The following is a 20,389-nucleotide window of genomic DNA, read 5'->3' on the forward strand; positions in this document are numbered from 1 at the left end:
CAAATGGCCAAAACCATGCTGCACTGCAGGGGGGGAGGGGGGGGGGGGGTAGATTTGGGTTCAAACAGAAATCTAAATTGCAGTGTAAAATGAAGGCGGTCCAACATCTGTAGGCTACATGCAGAAGCAGCCAGTATTTACCCTGCACAGAAACAATATAAATGAATGTACTTCTGTACTCCTTAGTTCCACGCTAGTGAGGAATTTGCTTGGGCGGGAGGCTTGCAGTGGCAGGCCTTCGGCATAACTGCGGGCGGCATTCACCTCCAAATATACGATCTGAATCAGCCCCATAGTTACTGCTTTGTCGCACTCCTGAATCTGGCATTTTTGTTTTCTAGATTACCCGAATACTCTGATTCTGAGAGAAGCCGGCCGCCATTTTTTTCCGCGCTGCCTGGTAGAAGCCGACTATCATGCAGCTAAATATTTAAACATCGCTAGGGAGAGGTCAGGGAGAATATGTGGGCGCGCTGCGACGCCAGGGCCCGAGGCCGCGGCACCGCTCCGCAGCGCTGTAATAACACAATCTGTAATATTACATGAACGACGGAGGGGAACGCGCCACTCGCTGCAAAAGTCGCTCCATCATCGGAGAAAGCCATTACCGTACATTAATGTAGCACTCTGGGAGAGATAACAGATGTGGCAGGGCGACGGATGCCAAGGCTGCAATACTTCCGTGTCTATATATACACACACACACACACACACAAGTGTGACGCTACACAACATAAACATAAAAATAGCCATTTATTTTCGGCTCCCCTGTCAAGGACATCGCAGGGACATCTGACGGGGACTCGTCACAATAAACCTTCCCCACCTCCAGTTCAATGCGAAGACCACCGGTAATAATGTAAGTACCAACCAATCGGCTCCCAACTGCCATGTTATAGGCTGTGTTGGGGGGAAAATGGCAGCTAGGAGCTTATTAGTTGGTAGTTTATATCTCTCTACTTTATTGCTCTCCAAGGCTTATTGAACATCCCCCATAAAGTGGAGAGGATAAAGTGCAGAACAATTAGCTCCTAACTGCCATGTTGCTGGCTGTACTTGAAAAATGACATTTAGACACTGATTGATGTGTACTTTATCTCTCTTCACACTTTCATGAAATTTTCCCAAAGTGCCACCCAATTAGCTTGTAACTGTCATTTTTCAAGTGTGGCCTGTAATGTGACAGTTAGGACCTGTATGTCAGGTACTTTAGTCCTCTCCACTTTAGCACTCTCTGGGAGCTTAGTACATCTGCCCCATGAAGTAAACGGGTCCTTTCCAATGAAATCTAGCTTTGCTACTGTAGCTTTTGTTTGTTCACATTCTGAATAAATGGTGAATGCCTTTAGATGAATTCCCCATATGTCTTTTAGTGGTGATCTTTTTGTTGGATAATGAGATAAAGTCTTAGCAGCTGTTCCACATTCTTCACTGATGAAGCTGTAGAGCCTTTTTTTTGGCAAAGCACATTGTGAACAAGGTCTGATGGACATTCCGCTTTCTCCCTATTGCCCGATACCTGGCACGGCCTCAGTTCTTTTGTATTTTCCTACCTATTGCAAGTAATTCAGATGCACATGGGGTAACGGGAGTAAGAGCACTTGGCAGTCTCTAACCGCTGATTCTATGGGGATGGAATGTACAGTAAGCTGCCATCTGTTAAGATAGGGAAGCAAAAATAAATATTACTTAACGTTTACAAAAACAAAAGCCATTTTGCAAGGATTGCGGCCTCCTGTACTGCAGGTAGACCATGAGGGTTCTGGAAAGTGGCATACATAGATTTGTGTTAGGAGATTAATAAAATGGCTGAAACCCCGACCCGCGCATATTGGATAAACACGGCACAATATAATGGTGTGGAATTACATTTTGCAATATTAATGGTAAGGCGATCGGTGGGATATAATAAAAGCAATATATATTTATTAGGCTTTGTGTTTAGTATCGGTGCCGCTTTCAGTGTTGAGGTTAACCCCTTCTCGCAGCCAGACCCGCCACGTTACGTAATAACCGCCAGTTATTACGTAATAATAATTATAACATTATTAGCAACGCCACAACCTACGTTCATTCAGAACGACGTCACAATAGAATATCACAGGAGCGTGGTGGCAGAACCGTCCGTTGCGCTGAGATTTGACGTTTCCGGTAATACAGTCTATGTGTCGCCATTCTCCAGCGCAGCATTCTGCACCATATTTTAAATACTGTATTTTGTGGAACTAGGGGCTGATTCAGCAAGCCACGCAGTAGCTAATTGGCGAGTTTGCTTATCTGGGCGATGGCGGCCTAAGGCACGTCGCGGGGTGGTACGGGGCACTGACTAGGCATTGCGGGTTTGTCAAACAGGCATTTTGAGGGGAATGATCCTGGCCTTTGGGGGGGGGTCCTGTGGCAGCTGTGCAACATCACGCACAGCCACTGACACTTAAAAGTTGGCGGCCCTGCGCCAAGGGGCTACCGTTGTTATGCGAGCGATTCCCTTCGTAGCGAAGCTCTCACATATTAGCGATGCAGTCGCTGAGTTTTGCGACTGATGTGACCTGGCATGGGGAGTGTCCTTGCCCAGTGCTGGACATCCTATCGCCCCATGCTCAATTTGTGACAAAGCTTGGAGAGAGATAGAGTACAAACAGCTCCTGTCATTTTTCAAGCACAGCCTGCAACATGACAGTTAGGGGCTGATTGGCCGGTACTCTATCTCTCTCCACGCTTTGATAAATACCCTCCTTATCAGTGTTCTTGCCTGTGCCATGCTGGCACCTTGCGTGACATGATCGCTGGCAAGATATGCGTGACATTGCTAATGACGAGAACAGCGCTGACCGCGGCGCTCATTTCTGTTAATGATAAGATATAATCGCATGATGCAGAATCTTATCAGCCAACGGACTGGGGGGAGAGATTACATTATCCGGTGTATGTTATAATGTGGGCACGGAGATAATGCCAAGCCGGGGCACTCAGCCTGTACAGTAATAATATAATGTGTGGGAGCCTTGGGACGGCCACCCCTGACTCCCCTCCATTAATCAGCCCCAAATGCCGCTACTAACTTCACCTGTTGGGCACATTTGTACTGAGACGCCCGTTTCCTTACTTTTAGGATAGCCGCCCTTGTACAAATTCGGGACGGGCACTAACGTCACCTGCCCCCCCCCCCCCCCCCCCAAACAGGCAGGGCCGCGACTGCGTTCGCAGGTGTACACCCTGCGTTTCCATGAGCACCCCCGCTGTTTGTGTGGCCACGCCCATAAAATGGACCCCAGTGGCCGCCCCCCTGCCTGTCAATCATTTAGAGAATGCGCCGGCCAGTGTAAAACTCGCTGAAGGCAATTTCTACGCGGGTCTGCACATGCGCCTGAGCGTCTATGCATATACGCAGGCCCCCACCATCGGAGACTAATTTGCTAATCACCGAGCAGGCCTGAATCGGCTCCAAAGTACTAACCAATCAGCTCCTGACTGTCATTTTTCAAACACAGCCTGTAATGAGGCAGTTGGGAGCTGATTGTACCAAGCCTTGATAAATCTCCCCCTATGGCAGAAGATGGTAACGCGGTGGCCCACAGGTAGGAGTCTGCAGCGGAGATTGTGCAGGGAATTATTATTGCTGGGTAATCTCAGCGCGATAATCAGGAATGTTCCCGGCGTTCTCCGCACTGAGCGCGAATCCTCATCTGCTATATGAATGTTCTTCCCGAGTTCTGTCCCCAGCTGCCGCTGTACATCGTTATATAGGGAAATCACCTCATAACATGCTCTCTGCCCCCATCCCTGCGCCGCGGACAACTCGTATACCGTTATTTGTCACAGTTCCAGGCGCGCTACCTCCTTGCAGGCGCGCTATCTCCTCGCAGGCGCGCGTCGTTACTATGTATGTGTCACATGGTTTATTATTTGTTTCATTACCGCAGATAATTTTCTGTTGTAAGATTTTTGTTCCCTTAAATTCTAACTGGAGGAAAAAGGAAAACGTAAAACTTAAAGGGCCTGATTCGGACCCGCACACAGCAGCACCTGCTGCGCCAGTTGGGGGATACTTGCATAAGACTAAAATGGCGCTACAAACGCCTCATCCTGCCTACATAAAACGTGCCATTGGACTCAGCCGCGGGTCACAGAAGCCGGCAGCGGGTGACTTTTACTAAAGACACCTCCTGGGGCTTTAGCTTAATAATGCGCAATGGTGTGCCTCCGAATCAGCCCCAATGTGCGGCGCTGCCATCTAACCTGTTACTTATGTTGACCCTCGTGTAGTCGCAGCCTGGGTGTCATTGATGGGTATGGGTCATTAGGTCTGCAGCAGGCATGGCAAAATTACGGCCCTCCGGCTGTTGTGAAACTACAAGTCCCATAATGCATTGCACAGTTTTGCTATTAGGGAATGCTTAAACTATGGCACGGCATGCTGGGAGGTGTAGTTTCACAATGGCTGGAGGGCCACATGAAAAAGGACGACATGAGGTTTTCATGTTTTTGTAAAATCAGGTTGCCATGGACACCGTATCAGTGCACCGCGTCGCCTCGCTGCGCTCAGCATACTATTATATTCTGACTCCGCGCCGTAGTGGATGGTATTGTCGACCTAATGCTTATGTTGAATTTAGGAACATGTGGACCTATTTTATGTGTCGAGCACTGATCCCTCTGTGTGTATAGCGCCGGGCGATGGTGATGCGCGGTTCCATGCATCGCTATCGCCCGCAGGTCATTCCTGCTAGATGGCGGGGCTTATACAGAATAGAGAAATGATACGGGAATGCTCTAATAAGTGGGGGTTAATCTTTCCTATTAATGATGTGTGGTATAAATCTTCGATCTCTGTACCCTAATACGTGGGGCGGATGTGTCCGCGGCTCCACTGAGCGCCACCACTGTATATGTCACACACACTGTGCTACAAAGGTCTCCGCTGCTTATTACCCAGCGTGTCGCACCTGCGCCCCGCTGCATTCACCGTCATCCAATCTCCTGCTATTTCCCAGACCAAAGCGCCTTACATATTTATTACACTAAGCTCTGCCAAACCTAATCCCCTTATCAGTGATAATCTAATTACGGCATCTGTGTATAACCCGAGTGATCTGATGTACGGTATTATAACAGTCATCTCCGAACCTACAGATCAGGACCATCGCCAGCTCCCTGTATATAACCCGAGTGATCTGATGTACGGTATTATAACAGTCATCTCTGTACTGACAGATCAGGACAATCGCCAGCTCCCTGTGTATAACCCGAGTGATCTGATGTACGGTATTATAACAGTCATCTCTGTACCGACAGATCAGGACAGTCGCCAGCTCCCTGTGTATAACCCGAGTGATCTGATGTACGGTATTATAACAGTCATCTCTGTACTGACAGATCAGGACAGTCGCCAGCTCCCTGTGTATAACCCGAGTGATCTGATGTACGGTATTATAACAGTCATCTCTATACCGACAGATCAGGACAGTCGCCAGCGCCCTGTATATAACCCGAGTGATCTGATGTACGGTATTATAACAGTCATCTCTGTACTGACAGATCAGGACCATCGCCAGCTCCCTGTGTATAACCCGAGTGATCTGATGTACGGTATTATAACAGTCATCTCTGTACCGACAGATCAGGACCATCGCCAGCTCCCTGTGTATAACCCGAGTGATCTGATGTACGGTATTATAACAGTCATCTCTGTACCGACAGATCAGGACCATCCCCAGCTCCCTGTGTATAACCCGAGTGATCTGATGCTTCATGTACGGTATTATAACAGTCATCTCCGAACCGACAGATCAGGACAATCGCTAGCTCCCTGTGTATAACCTGAGTGATCTGATGCTTCATGCACGGTATTATAACAGTCATCTCCGAACCTACAGATCAGGGCAATCGCCAGCTCCCTGTGTATAACCCGAGTGATCTGATGTACGGTATTATAACAGTCATCTCTGTACTGACAGATCAGGACCATCGCCAGCTCCCTGTGTATAACCTGAGTGATCTGATGCTTCATGTACGGTATTATAACAGGCATCTCTGTACCGACAGATCAGGACAATCGCCAGCTCCCTCTGTATAACCTGAGTGATCTGATGCTTCATGTACGGTATTATAACAGGCATCTCTGTACCGACAGATCAGGACCATCGCCAGCTCCCTCTGTATTACCTGAGTGATCTGATGCTTCATGTACGGTATTATAACAGGCATCTCTGTACCTACAGATCAGGACAATCGCCAGCTCCCTCTGTATAACCCGAGTGATCTGATGTACGGTATTATAACAGTCATCTCCGAACCTACAGATCAGGACAATCGCCAGCTCGCTCTGTATAACCTGAGTGATCTGATGCTTCATGTATGGTATTATAACAGGCATCTCCGAACCTACAGATCAGGACCATCGCCAGCTCCCTCTGTATAACCCGAGTGATCTGATGTACGGTATTATAACATGCATCTCCAAACCTACAGATCAGGACCATCGCCAGCTCCCTCTGTATAACCCGAGTGATCTGATGTACGGTATTATAACAGTCATCTCTGAACCTACAGATCAGGACCATCGCCAGCTTCCTGTGTATAACCCGAGTGATCTGATGCTTCATGTACGGTATTATAACAGTCATCTCCGAACCTACAGATTAGGACCATCGCCAGCTCCCTCTGTATAACCCGAGTGATCTGATGCTTCATGTACGGTATTATAACAGTCATCTCCGAACCTACAGATTAGGACCATCGCCAGCTCCCTGTGTATAACCCGAGTGATCTGATGCTTCATGTACGGTATTATAACAGTCATCTCCGAACCTACAGATCAGGACCATCGCCAGCTCCCTGTGTATAACCCGAGTGATCTGATGCTTCATGTACGGTATTATAACAGGCATCTCTGAACCTACAGACCAGGACCATCGCCAGTTCCCTGTGTATAACCCGAGTGATCTGATGCTTCATGTACGGTATTATAACAGGCATCTCTGAACCTACAGATCAGGACCATCGCCAGCTCCCTGTGTATAACCCGAGTGATCTGATGCTTCATGTACGGTATTATAACAGGCATCTCTGTACCTACAGATCAGGACCATCGCCAGCTCCCTCTGTATTACCTGAGTGATCTGATGCTTCATGTACGGTATTGTTACAGGCATCTCTGTACCTACAGATCAGGACCATCGCCAGCTCCCTCTGTATTACATGAGTGATCTGATGCTTCATGTACGGTATTATAACAGGCATCTCTGGACCTACAGATCAGGACAATCGCCAGCTCCCTGTGTATAACCCGAGTGATCTGATGCTTCATGTACGGTATTATAACAGTCATCTCTGAACCTACAGATCAGGACAATCGCCAGCTCCCTGTGTATAACCCGAGTGATCTGATGCTTCATGTACGGTATTATAACAGTCATCTCTGTACCGACAGATCAGTACAATCGCCAGCTCCCTGTGTATAACCCGAGTGATCTGATGTACGGTATTATAACAGTCATCTCTGTACCGACAGATCAGTACAATCGCCAGCTCCCTGTGTAAAACCCGAGTGATCTGATGCTTCATGTACGGTATAATAACAGGCATCTCCAAACCTACAGATCAGGACCATCGCCAGCTCCCTGTGTAAAACCCGAGTGATCTGATGCTTCATGTACGGTATAATAACAGGCATCTCCAAACCTACAGATCAGGACAATCGCCAGCTCCCTGTGTATAACCCGAGTGATCTGATGTACGGTATAATAACAGGCATCTCTGTACCGACAGATCAGGACCATCGCCAGCTCCCTGTGTATAACCCGAGTGATCTGATGCTTCATGTACGGTATTATAACAGGCATCTCTGAACCTACAGATCAGGACCATCGCCAGCTCCCTGTGTATAACCCGAGTGATCTGATGCTTCATGTACGGTATTATAACAGGCATCTCTGAACCTACAGATCAGGACCATCGCCAGCTCCCTGTGTATAACCCGAGTGATCTGATGCTTCATGTACGGTATTATAACAGTCATCTCCGAACCTACAGATCAGGACCATCGCCAGCTCCCTGTGTATAACCCGAGTGATCTGATGCTTCATGTACGGTATTATAACAGGCATCTCTGAACCTACAGATCAGGACCATTGCCAGATCACTTCCACTTCTGCTCCAAACTGTCCTTCATACGCAGCCTGTACCATGGCAGCCAGAAGCTGATTGGATGATTTATCTGTCTCTCTAAGCTTTGATAAATTACTCTTTTATTCATATATTGGTCTAATTAGCTGTTAGACATTTTTGGTCAACTGCGCCTTAATAATAAACCAAACTTGTCTTCTCTCCTGGGGACAGGGAATGATGACGCAATCCTATTGCAGTTGCGTCATATTAGTCCCAACCCTTATGCAAATTCATGTTGGCCACAAGTGGGTGGGGTCTAATGACACATCTGTCCCGATGACTGCTGGATGAGAATCGTTGGGGAGGAGATAGAGGTGTGGGGGGGGGGGGGGGGGGGATGAGAGACAGAGGGGTTGATGTCTCAAACATTAGATTTCTCCTGGGTAAATATAATTTCTTATAAATAAGTACCAGTAGTTATAGAATTATTATTATATATTATTATGGTTTATTTATATGGCGCCTCAGATTTATCGCATGTAACTCCCGGGGAGCTGCAGGTGGGGAACAGACAGATTACAAAACTCCCATTGAAATGAATGGGCAGTTGTGGATTGGCTGAGAGAGCTCAGCTCTCTCAGCCAATCAGCGGATGTACATTCATTTCAATGGGAGCTTTTAAATGTGCCCATCCACTTGGAGAGCGGAGTTTTGGGGGGTCTCCGAGGTGGATCACGTTGCGAACACTGCTACCCGCCAGACTGACATGAGAGGCAGCAGTGTCGGCAGCAGAAGACGCAGAGCGGGGAGCGTACCTCTCCTGCCTGGTGCCTATGGCCCTGATCGGATGCAATACATAACGGGGGCTAAATAAGCACCTGCGATGTACAGTACACTAATGCATCCAATAGATTGTACCTGCTGCACGTTACAAGGCTGGATTCTGTCTCATGGTAAAGATGTATCATGACATTCCCGAGCAACATTTGTATCCATGAGAACAAACCGTGGCCGGCAGTGACTGTTTCCATGGTAACACGTGTTGCTAAGGAGTGCCAGATACTCACAGCTCACCTGCCAAATGGCAGCAATAGACACGTAGGAGTATTTTTCAACTGCCAATTTCAGGCACCGGTACTACCGGACGTACATGGAGATATCCCGCTATGTGGCAGCGGTCACTTTGTGTCTATATAGGCACATTGGACAGAGAGAACTAAAGGAGAAGAGAAAATTAAGATCTAAATTCTATTTATGGTATCATACACATTGTTTAAATGGAATAACCAAGTTATAACGGCACCCACCGTTTGTTGTTGTCACGCCCATAAAACGCTGGGCAGACCCATCATCCTGCAAATGCCCCGACAGGTGTAAGACCCGCTGAGGGCCCTCTCTGCAGCGCGCGGACATGCGCACGAGCGACTCCCGGCTCCATATTATATAACAGCTCCCCGAAACGAGACAGTAATCATGTCAGAAGTTGGGAAGGATTCCTCTGGTGCTATAGCCAATTATAATCCATGCAGTTGGCTGTTACTGTGCGTTCTGCAGATCCCGGCTTGCGCACACTAGATGGTATATAAACGTTAGCGATATTTTCATGCATATCAATACAGATGTACGCTCCCGCAGGTCGCTAGTGATGGCCACTGACCACTAGAGGCCGCTAGACAGACCAAATTACTCCTTTGTGTGCTAAAAATGTCATAACAGAAAGTGAAAGCATTTTTTTCTGCAGAGACACTGATCTGTTTCAAACTTGCTGGATATGATGAGAAGGAGATGTAAAGACAGAGGGGGAAATTTACTAAAGGAAATTTGTAAAAAAATCAGGTGTATTTGTATCCAGAAATACACTTATTTTTAACATTTACTATACCGCAAATACGGCAATTCAAATTCGTATTGATAGTACATCAATACGAATAGGAATTGCCGTATTTTCGGCACAGTAAATGTCAAAAATAAGTGTATTTCTGGATACAAATACACCTATTTTTTTTACAAATTTCCTTTAGTAAATTTCCCCCATAGACTGGAGATAGGAGCAGATAGAAGCTGGGGGTGGGGTGGAGAGGTTGTGGGATAAAAACTATCACAGCTCAAAGTGAAAGTAAAAACTGTCACAGTGCAAGTTCGTTGCAGAAGCCGTCATTTCAATGCACTTAGAGAATGGGGGGTCTTGTTGAACACCCCGCCCTTCATTTCCATTTATGCGACACAGTATATAATAACTAGAAGTACACTACACCCGCCAGCGGTAGTGCGCTCTGTGCGCTAGGGATAATTTATTGCAATGATTTATAAGCCTGGAATGTTTTTGCTGCGCGTTTATGTAACAGGCTAAATAAAACAGCGGCAGCTGTAAATCTCGCAGGAGCTGGGATCGGCGCTAGTACAGCCGTGTAACTGGGGGATTTGGAAGCAGAAATCATCTGTACGCCAAGCCCATCACATTCTGTCTGTGGATCTGCGTCCCTAACAGACTTCACATACATTTATGCTGCATGTACTCAGAGCCGTGAAAGTGGGAATTAGCAGGTTTCTCCCGGAATGAATGTGCTGACGGGGAGTGTGATAAGGAGGGATGCAGTCAGCATCCCGGCGGGTAGGATGCCGACATTCAGTATAATGGCGCTGGCATCTGACTGCCTTCAGGAGACCGCTACAGGAACATCGGAAACACAAGAATGCTGAAGCAGGGGGGTTGGGATCATTTGGTCTACAGAATTATGGTCGACAGTCATTAGGTCGACACCATTAGGTCAACATGGGAAAAGGTTGACATGGGGAAATGTCGACATGGGAAAGGTCGACATGGGAAAAGGTCGAAAGGTCATTATTTCGACATTGTCTAGGTCGACAGTCAAAAGGTTGACATGTGGGTTTTCACTGTTTTTTTAGCTGAATGTCAACACAGTCGACATGGACACAGTTTAAAGTGCACCGCATCCCCTCGCATCTTTTGACTGTCAACCTAGACAATGTCGAACTAACGACCTGTCGAACTAATGACCTTTCGACCTAGAAACATGTCAACCTTTTCCCATGCTGACCTAGACCCAATGTCGACATTTTCCCATGTCGACCTAATGGAGTCGATCTAATGACTGTCGACCATAATGCTGTAGACCAAATGACCGCATCCCAAGCAGGGTACCGACATCAGACATCCCATTCAGTGAGATGTACTAAGCCTTGAAAAGTGATAAAATGGAGAGTGATAAACCAACAGCTCCTACCTGTCATTTTTCAAACACACCCTGTGACGTGACAGTTAGGTGCTGATTGGCTGGCTGTTTATCGAGCTTAGTACATCTGGTCCTCAGTGAGATGCAGGGCTGGTTAGGCTCCTGCTGTGATAGGAGGGTTAGGGTTAACCCCGGTAGGCACTAGGGAGGGGCCGATATCAGCCAGTATAGCTGAGTGACCGTACCACCCAGGTTTTTGTTGTGTACAGGACGATAAATAGCTAAGAGCGCGCTCCTGTGATTTTGACTTTTCAGTGGTCACTTGTCAGTCAAATCTGAAAAGTCGCTACGCGATAATAATCCAAAATCGCTCAGTGGCCATATTGCACCGTGTGTACGGACCTCTAGGGTTAGGCTGCGTGGAGGGAAAGTTAGGGTTGGGCTGCGGGGGTATGAGTCATTCGGTCAACCATTATTAGGTCGACCACTGAGGGTCGACTTGGCTTAGGTCAACACACTTTTTTTGGGCCAGAATGGGTTAGGCTGTGGGAGGAGGGGGTTAGGGTTAGGCACTAGAGGGTGGGTTAGGGTCAAGCTGTGGGGGGGAGGGGTGGGTTTAGGCTGTGGGAGGAGGGGGGTTAGGCTGCTAGAGGGGTGGGTTAGGGTCAGGTTGTGGGAGGAGGGGAATTAGGGTTAGGCTGTGGGAGGAGGGGGGCTAGGTACTAGAGGGGTGGGTTAGGGTCAGGCTGTGGGAGGTGGGGGGTTAGGTACTAGAAGAGTGGGTTAGGGTCAGGCTGTGGGAGGAGGGGGGTTAGGTACTAGAGGGGTGGGTTGGGGTCAGGCTGTGGGAGGAGGGGGGTTAGGTACTAGAGGGGTGGGTTGGGGTCAGGCTGTGGGAGGAGGGGGGGCTAGATACTAGAAGGGTGGGTTAGGGTTAGGCTGTGGTTGGCGGGGAATTAGGGTTAGGCTGTGGGAGGAGGGGGGGTTAAGCACTAGAGGGGTGGATTAGGGTCAGGCTGTGGGATGAGGGGGTTAGGGTTAGGTACTAGAAGGGTGGGTTAGGGTCAGGCTGTGGAAGGGGGGGTAGGGTTAGGTACTAGAGGGGTGGGTTGGGGTCAGGCTGTGGGAGGAGGGGGGGCTAGGTACTAGAAGGGTGGGTTAGGCTGTGGTAGGAGGGGAATTAGGGTTAGGCTGTGGGAGGAGGGGGGTTAGGGTTAGGCACTAGAGGGGTGGGTTGGGGTCAGGCTTTGGGAGGAGGGGAGCTAGGTACTAGAAGGGTGGATTAGGGTTAGGCTGTGGGAGGAGGGGTGGTAGGTACTAGAAGAGTGGGTTAGGCTGTGGGAGGAGGGGGCTAGGTACTAGAGGGTTGGGGTCAGGCTGTGGGAGGAGGGGGGTTGGGTACTAGACGGGTGGGTTAGGCTGTGGGAGATGGGTGTTAGGTATTAGAGGGCTGGGTTAGGGTCAGGCTGTGGGAGGAGGGGGGTTGGGTACTACAGGGGTGGGTTGGGGTCGGGCTGTGGGAGGAGGGGGGTTGGGTACTACAGGGGTGGGTCGGGGTCAGGCTGTGGGAGAAGGGGTGGGTTGGGGTCAGGCTGTGGGCGGAGGGGTGGGTTGGGGTCAGGCTGTGGGCGGAGGGGTGGGTTGGGGTCAGGCTGTGGGCGGAGGGGTGGGTTGGGGTCAGGCTGTGGGCGGAGGGGTGGGTTGGGGTCAGGCTGTGGGCGGAGGGGGGTTAGGCTGCTAGAAGGGAGGGGTACGGGGCTTACTTGTCCCCTACCGGTGTTGCGTTTCTGACTGCGTATCCCGGTACGGAGCCCTGTCAGAGCTGCTTATAGCATTGCTTCCTGTCCAGGGCCAGATAACCAATGGAGCTCCAGGACTCCACATAAAAATAGGCCCTTCATCTGGCAGCCTCACGATGACCCCGCTGCCCACACAGGCCGTCTTTTCCATTTGTAGGTATTTTGGGAGGCACTGGGGCAGATAATAAAGAGGTGTACAGATGGAGCCTCCTCTGGACAGCCACGGCTCACCAAGTCCTATTGTTCTCAGCTGCAATACAATACAGCACTGGCCACACCCACACTGGCCACAGCCCCTCCCCTTCTCAGGATAAGCCCTTGAACATTTTTCAGCCCCTGAGTCATGTGGCCCTTAACCTGGCCCTGGTCCTTGCAGCTTCAGCAGCACAAGGTAGTTACAGTAACTGGCTGCTAGCACTCTGATTGGTCGATAGCTTCAAGCATCCACCAATCAGCATGCTGACAGCCATTCACTGTCTGGATGCAGGCAGTTAGAGAATGCTGCATTCTGATTGGTGGATAGCTCCAATCATCCACCAATCAGCATGCTGTCACTGTCACTATTATTTGCAACTGTAAATGAAAAGGTGTCACAAAGTATTCACAGCGCTGCAGAACCAACTGTAATAATGATCGTTTTATTCTCTGTGCCACATATAAATGGCATACACATACAGTGGCATCTATTCGCCTCTAACCTGATTAGCAGAGCAGCAGGTGACAGAGGGGACTCCCAACTGCAAACCCCCCAAACTCAGAGACAGGACCAGCCTCGGGAGGGACACATGGGACAATTGAGAATACCACACACCTATATCGACCGTACCTGCCGCTTGCATTACGTCTCTCTAAGAGTCATCCTTCATTTGTGATAGTCAGGGGCGCCCCCCAGATTCTGCCCATAAAAAATGAATGATAGAGACTATTTGTCCACAGAAATACCACGTAGGTCCAGGTCTCACCATTATCACGCTATGGTGCTACAGTAAGAGAATCTAGTGGACAATCCAAGAGGAGGAGGAGGAGGTGCGATTGTCCTGCCGCTTGATGCAGTGATCAGACCAGGTGGATGGGTATTACCAGCTATTTATATAGCGCACACATATTCCGCAGCGCTGTACAGAAAGTATTGGCCATTCACATCAGCCCCTGCCGCGGTGGAGCTTTCACTCAGTGGGCCTCATTCAGACCCGTTTGCTAGGCTTCGTACAAGCATGGAGAGAACATACAAACTCCAATCTAGGCTGTAGCTGGAACTAAACCCACCACCAGTGCTGTGATGCTGTAATGAATAAACTAGAGGACGGCTAGTTGTGGAGAGAGATGCACAATAACTGCCTGGCCCACAGGGAAGACAGTCAGGAGGGTACGAGATACCCTGAGGCTGGGCAGGGTGATGCCACAGCTGGTGGCGGTACAGAAGTGTACATGCAGCACCTCTTCTGTCTAGTAAACCATTGCATGCCAGGCTTGCAGGATAGAACATGTGCCCTCTATAATCAGATATCAGTGCATCAAGTTCTCCGTAGCTGCATTTTGTGTCCTCTTCGGTAATAAATTAAATCTTATAAATTAAGTTTATCTGCAGCAGACGCCAAAATGGCATTACCCTGTTATGTAGCCACCTCGACAGTCCTGTATATAATGTAGTACTCAATATATCACTGCAATAAGGCTAACGTACCGGCCTATGTCACATGCACATGTACAATGAATACACCTAATGACAATTAACAAGACACTATGACAATAATAGGGTAACGCATCCCAATCACGCAGCCAGAGACGGGCATCTGCCACCAAGGTGCCCAGCGCTGAACTACCACTCCTGTTGCAAATGAATGCAGAGGTGATTGCACCCAGGCAGCAGATGCCACCGGCCCACAGTAATATAAATCTGGGCTTGTGCATGACACCATCGCACGGCCACACAGCAGCACTACAGTGTGCAGACGGAGAAACGTACGGACATAGGACTGGGGTGCTTACTGCAGCATGACGGAGAGGTCGGAGGCCAAAGGTCCCTTATTGAGAAAAGCGGCAGGGTGGTCCGCCGCGAGCAATCGCAGAGGCCGACACCGAAAATGAATGAGCGAAGCATCAATTTATTTAGATTTTTTATCCCCCCCCCCCCCCCAGTTTCATGCGGTAATCATACAGTCCTATGGTGACAAAGCAGGGGTGGCGATCGCTTATTTATTTAGCACCTTCTAGAAAATAATAGATAGAATCGAATTGGTTGCCCAGAGCAACATCCCATCTTAATAAATGTAACCCCCGGGACTGCTCCTGGCTCCTTATTATAATCATAGGGCAGCCGGAGATGGAGACTGCAACCTGTCACAATATAAACAGATTGATACCAGTGTTCCCCCGTCAGACGATGGATGGATTGGGGGGTTTAGTAAGGGGGTGAATAATGCAGGGAGGACAACACCCTCCTCCTCCTCGCAGGACAGACTCACGGCAGCGGTCCGTGGCTGACACACAGGGTGATGCAGATTTAGCAGCGATGGGGGGTGACGGTACTTACAGGAATATGTTATCCATGGAGAGGCCTGTGTTGTGCTCAGCGCTCAATAATCCCAGAGTGTCACAATTCCTCTGCACGACTGCTCCGTCCCCCTATGTCGCTGCTGTCAATCCACACATAATCCATTTAGCAACGTGCAGTGATATCTGTGAGCACCAGCTACCACAGAGGTGTGCACTGCCTCCTGTTCTCCTTTATTTCTCCCCTCTTCTCCAGACCGGCCCTCCCCGCAGCTTTTATATCCTTCCCCAGCCGCAGCGAGGCAATAGTCCCCGAGAACACCAGTGCTGCATGAGGAATCTAACAGTGTCTGCTTCGTGCCATGCCCTGCTGGAAGACAGGATTGGCTGCCTGCTCCTCGCCAGTGTTTTATGGGCACGCACGGGACCTGCATAATAAGTGCCTGCAGCTGGGATCGCATAGGGACCGATAAGGGGGGGGGGGGCTCCGCAGTCTTACCGGGAATAAAGGACGAAATCAGGATCAGGAGACGGACTGTATATGAGGACAATACAACAGAACCTTTCTTTTTCATAAAGAGGACCAACAGGCTGACACTCTATACACAAGACCCCCAGCGCCTCGTTCTCCAGATGTGTTCTGTATACAGTGGGCCTCCTATAGGGGTCTATAGACCAATTGCGGCAATCGGTCGGTGGTGACAATCATTATAGACAGTATGGGGGAAATTTACTAAAGGAAATTTGTAAAAAAATAGGTGTATTTGTATCCAGAAATACACTTATTTTTTACATTTGCTATCCCGAAAATACGGCAATTCGTAGTCGTATTGATGTGCTATCAATACGAATATGAATTGCCGTATTTTCGGGATAGTAAATGTCAAAAATAAGTGTATTTCTGGATACAAATACACTTATTTTTTACAAATTTCCTTTAGTAAATTTCCCCCATATATGTCACAATGTTGACATAAAGAATGTTGACTGCAAAACATGGACATTGTCTGAATGTCAACATTTAGAATGATGACACAGGTATAATGTTGACATGACAGATTTAGGTTTAGGGGTAGGCTGTGGCTGGGTTTAGGGCTAGGTTTTGGGTTATGCTAAACATCCATTCTCAGCCATGCGGAGGGGGGGGGGGATCGCGGCTTGTGATGGGTGGGGGGGGGGGGGCGTTCGTGCAGGCGGCATCTGGAGTACTCGTAAGGCTGTAAAATTCACAGCCAGAATAACCTCTTTCCGCTATATAAATAGACCCCTTTCATATGCGCAAAGTAAAGCCCACAAAATTTTTTTTTTATTAAAAAGTCCCCCAGCAAAACAAATCGAGTGTGTACCCTATTAAACCAAATGTGGGGGGACTGAGGTCACCCCACATAAGCTGCAACCAGCTCTAGGCTATAATTGCCCGGAATGGTTCCCCTAAAACAGGGGTATCTTCAGAACAGTCCCCCCATCACAGTGACCCCATGCCTAGCCCAATCAGCAAAGACAAGATTATCTATAGGGGAATCAAACACACCCAGCTCTTGGATCAGCCCCACCTACAGGGCCAGATTTAAGGTTCCAGGTGTCCTAGGCTAATACACATGTAGATCCCCTTGTAATGCTGCTATACACACGTGTATGGGCAATCAGGGACTCACCTGTCATACTGCCCATGTGCATGTAATGCTGCTATACACACGTGTATGGGCGCTCAGGGACCCGCCAGTCATACTGCCCATGTGCATGTAATGCTGTTATACACACGTGTGTGGGCGCTCAGGGACTCACCAGTCATACTGCCCATGTGCATGTAATGCTGTTATACACACGTGTGTGGGCGCTCAGGGACTCACCAGTCATACTGCCCATGTGCATGTAATGCTGTTATACACACGTGTGTGGGCGCTCAGGGACTCACCAGTCATACTGCCCATGTGCATGTAATGCTGTTATACACACGTGTGTGGGCGCTCGGGGACTCACCAGTCATACTGCCCATGTGCATGTAATGCTGTTATACACACGTGTGTGGGCGCTCAGGGACTCACCAGTCATACTGCCCATGTGCATGTAATGCTGTTATACACACGTGTGTGGGCGCTCAGGGACTCACCAGTCATGCTGCCTATGTGCATGTAATGCTGCTATACACATGTGTATGGGCGCTCAGGGACTCACCAGTCATACTGCCCATGTGCATGTAATGCTGTTATACACACGTGTATGGGCGCTCAGGGACTCACCAGTCATACTGCCCATGTGCATGTAATGCTGCTATACACACGTGTGTGGGCGCTCAGGGACTCACCAGTCATACTGCCCATGTGCATGTAATGCTGTTATACACACGTGTATGAGCGCTCAGGGACTCACCAGTCATACTGCCCATGTGCATGTAATGCTGCTATACACACGTGTGTGGGCGCTCAGGGACTCACCATTCATACTGCCCATGTGCATGTAATGCTGCTATACACACGTGTATGGGCGCTCAGGGACTCACCAGTCATACTGCCCATGTGCATGTAATGCTGTTATACACACGTGTGTGGGCGCTCAGGGACTCACCAGTCATACTGCCCATGTGCATGTAATGCTGTTATACACACGTGTGTGGGCGCTCAGGGACTCACCAGTCATGCTGCCTATGTGCATGTAATGCTGCTATACACATGTGTATGGGCGCTCAGGGACTCACCAGTCATACTGCCCATGTGCATGTAATGCTGTTATACACACGTGTATGGGCGCTCAGGGACTCACCAGTCATACTGCCCATGTGCATGTAATGCTGCTATACACACGTGTGTGGGCGCTCAGGGACTCACCAGTCATACTGCCCATGTGCATGTAATGCTGTTATACACACCTGTATGGGCGCTCAGGGACTCACCAGTCATACTGCCCATGTGCATGTAATGCTGTTATACACACGTGTGTGGGCGCTCAGGGACTCACCAGTCATACTGCCCATGTGCATGTAATGCTGTTATACACATGTGTATGGGCGCTCAGGGACTCACCAGTCATACTGCCCATGTGCATGTAATGCTGTTATACACACGTGTATGGGCGCTCAGGGACTCACCAGTCATACTGCCCATGTGCATGTAATGCTGCTATACACACGTGTGTGGGCGCTCAGGGACTCACCAGTCATACTGCCCATGTGCATGTAATGCTGTTATACACACGTGTATGAGCACTCAGGGACTCACCAGTCATACTGCCCATGTGCATGTAATGCTGCTATACACACGTGTGTGGGCGCTCAGGGACTCACCATTCATACTGCCCATGTGCATGTAATGCTGCTATACACACGTGTGTGGGCGCTCAGGGACTCGCCAGTCATACTGCCCATGTGCATGTAATGCTGCTATACACACGTGTATGGGCGCTCAGGGACTCGCCAGTCATACTGCCCATGTGCATGTAATGCTGCTATACACACGTGTATGGGCGCTCAGGGACTCCCCAGTCATACTGCCCATGTGCATGTAATGCTGCAGTACACACGTGTATGGGCGCTCAGGGACTCACCAGTCATACTGCCCATGTGCATGTAATGCTGCTATACACACGTGTATGGGCGCTCAGGGACTCACCAGTCATACTGCCCATGTGCATGTAATGCTGTTATACACACGTGTATGGGCGCTCAGGGACTCCCCAGTCATACTGCCCATGTGCATGTAATGCTGCTATACACACGTGTATGGGCGCTCAGGGACTCAATCAGCGCTGAGATAATGGGGGTTATTTTGGTTCACTCGTTCTGACAAGTTCCTTCTTAGATGGACAAAACCATGTGCACTGCAGGTGGGGCAGATGTTACTTGTGCAGAGAGAATTAGATTGGGGTGGGGGTATTACTTCAAAGTGAGATCTATATTGCAGTGTAAAAATAAAGCAGTCAGCATTTACCCTGCACAGAAACAAAATAACTCACCCAAATCTAATTCTCTCTGCACATGTTACATCTGCCCCCCTGCAGTCCACATGGTTTTGTCCATCTAAGAAGGAATTTGTCAGAAAGAGTGAACCAGAATAACCCCCAATGTGCGCTCGGATACATGGCTGTCCTGCTTGTGGAGAACAGAAATCAATGTGTGAGATATAGGAAATCACTTAGCGCAGTGTCAGGTCCGGGGGCTGCTGACATAACGGATTCCGTGTTACATGGAGTGATAATCAGCCTCCAGCCGCGGAGAGGCGGCCAGTTACACACACTGCAATAACTGGGAGCACATGGGAGATGATGCTTATCTGCAACTAGTATCCCACCACACAATGCAGCTCACAGGGTCAATACCATCGCCACCCCCCCCCCCCAAAACCAACCCCCCTTACCTAGGCTACCTGTGGATTTTCTATCGGAGAAGGGGACCGATCCTTCGGGTCAAGGTAGGTGAGTATATAAGTATGAATGGGCTCTGTATGTAATAAAGTTGTATTTTTCTGGTGTGTCTTTGTGTTAATTGGGTTATCGGTTTTGCTGTGGAACTAAAAGTCCCAGCGTGCCCATTAATGCCCCGCATGCTGGGACTTTTTGGTTCTCAAAGTCCCAGTATACTGGGAAGGCTTGCTGGGACTCATAGTTCCACAGCAGAACCCAATAGTTAATGATTCTATTTTTTCACAAATGGAATCAGTCCGATACCCACTGCCCTGGGGTACTTGGGACAGCCCCAGGCTTTAGGCCGGACAGGTTTAATTCTGGAGGGGGGACCCCTTTAATGGGGGTGTTCCCACTCGGGTCCCAGCCTGTCCAGCCACAGGGTGAAAGCTTTGGCCGGGG

General features: G+C 49.1%; 1 protein-coding gene across 4 annotated transcripts in view; it reads right to left on the bottom strand.

Moving 5' to 3' along the window:
- LOC146058295 (beta-arrestin-1) overlaps positions 1 to 16,000 on the bottom strand; it is a 100,747-nt gene extending 84,747 nt beyond the window's left edge. Inside the window, exon 1 of one of the 4 annotated variants that reach the window (XM_083170532.1) lies at positions 15,633 to 16,000. In XM_083170532.1, the coding sequence (XP_083026658.1) occupies positions 15,633 to 15,649 (17 nt within the window). In that variant the 5' untranslated portion in view covers positions 15,650 to 16,000. The remainder of the gene's footprint in view (positions 1 to 15,632) is intronic. The other 3 variants (XM_083170531.1, XM_083170530.1, XM_083170529.1) reach the window with 3 other exon arrangements.
- Between the last annotated feature and the right edge of the window lie 4,389 nt (positions 16,001 to 20,389).

The sequence above is a fragment of the Crinia signifera genome, chromosome 2 (assembly GCF_055691185.1).
Source record: "Crinia signifera chromosome 2, ASM5569118v1, whole genome shotgun sequence".
In the NCBI taxonomy this organism is placed as follows: Eukaryota; Metazoa; Chordata; class Amphibia; order Anura; family Myobatrachidae; genus Crinia; species Crinia signifera.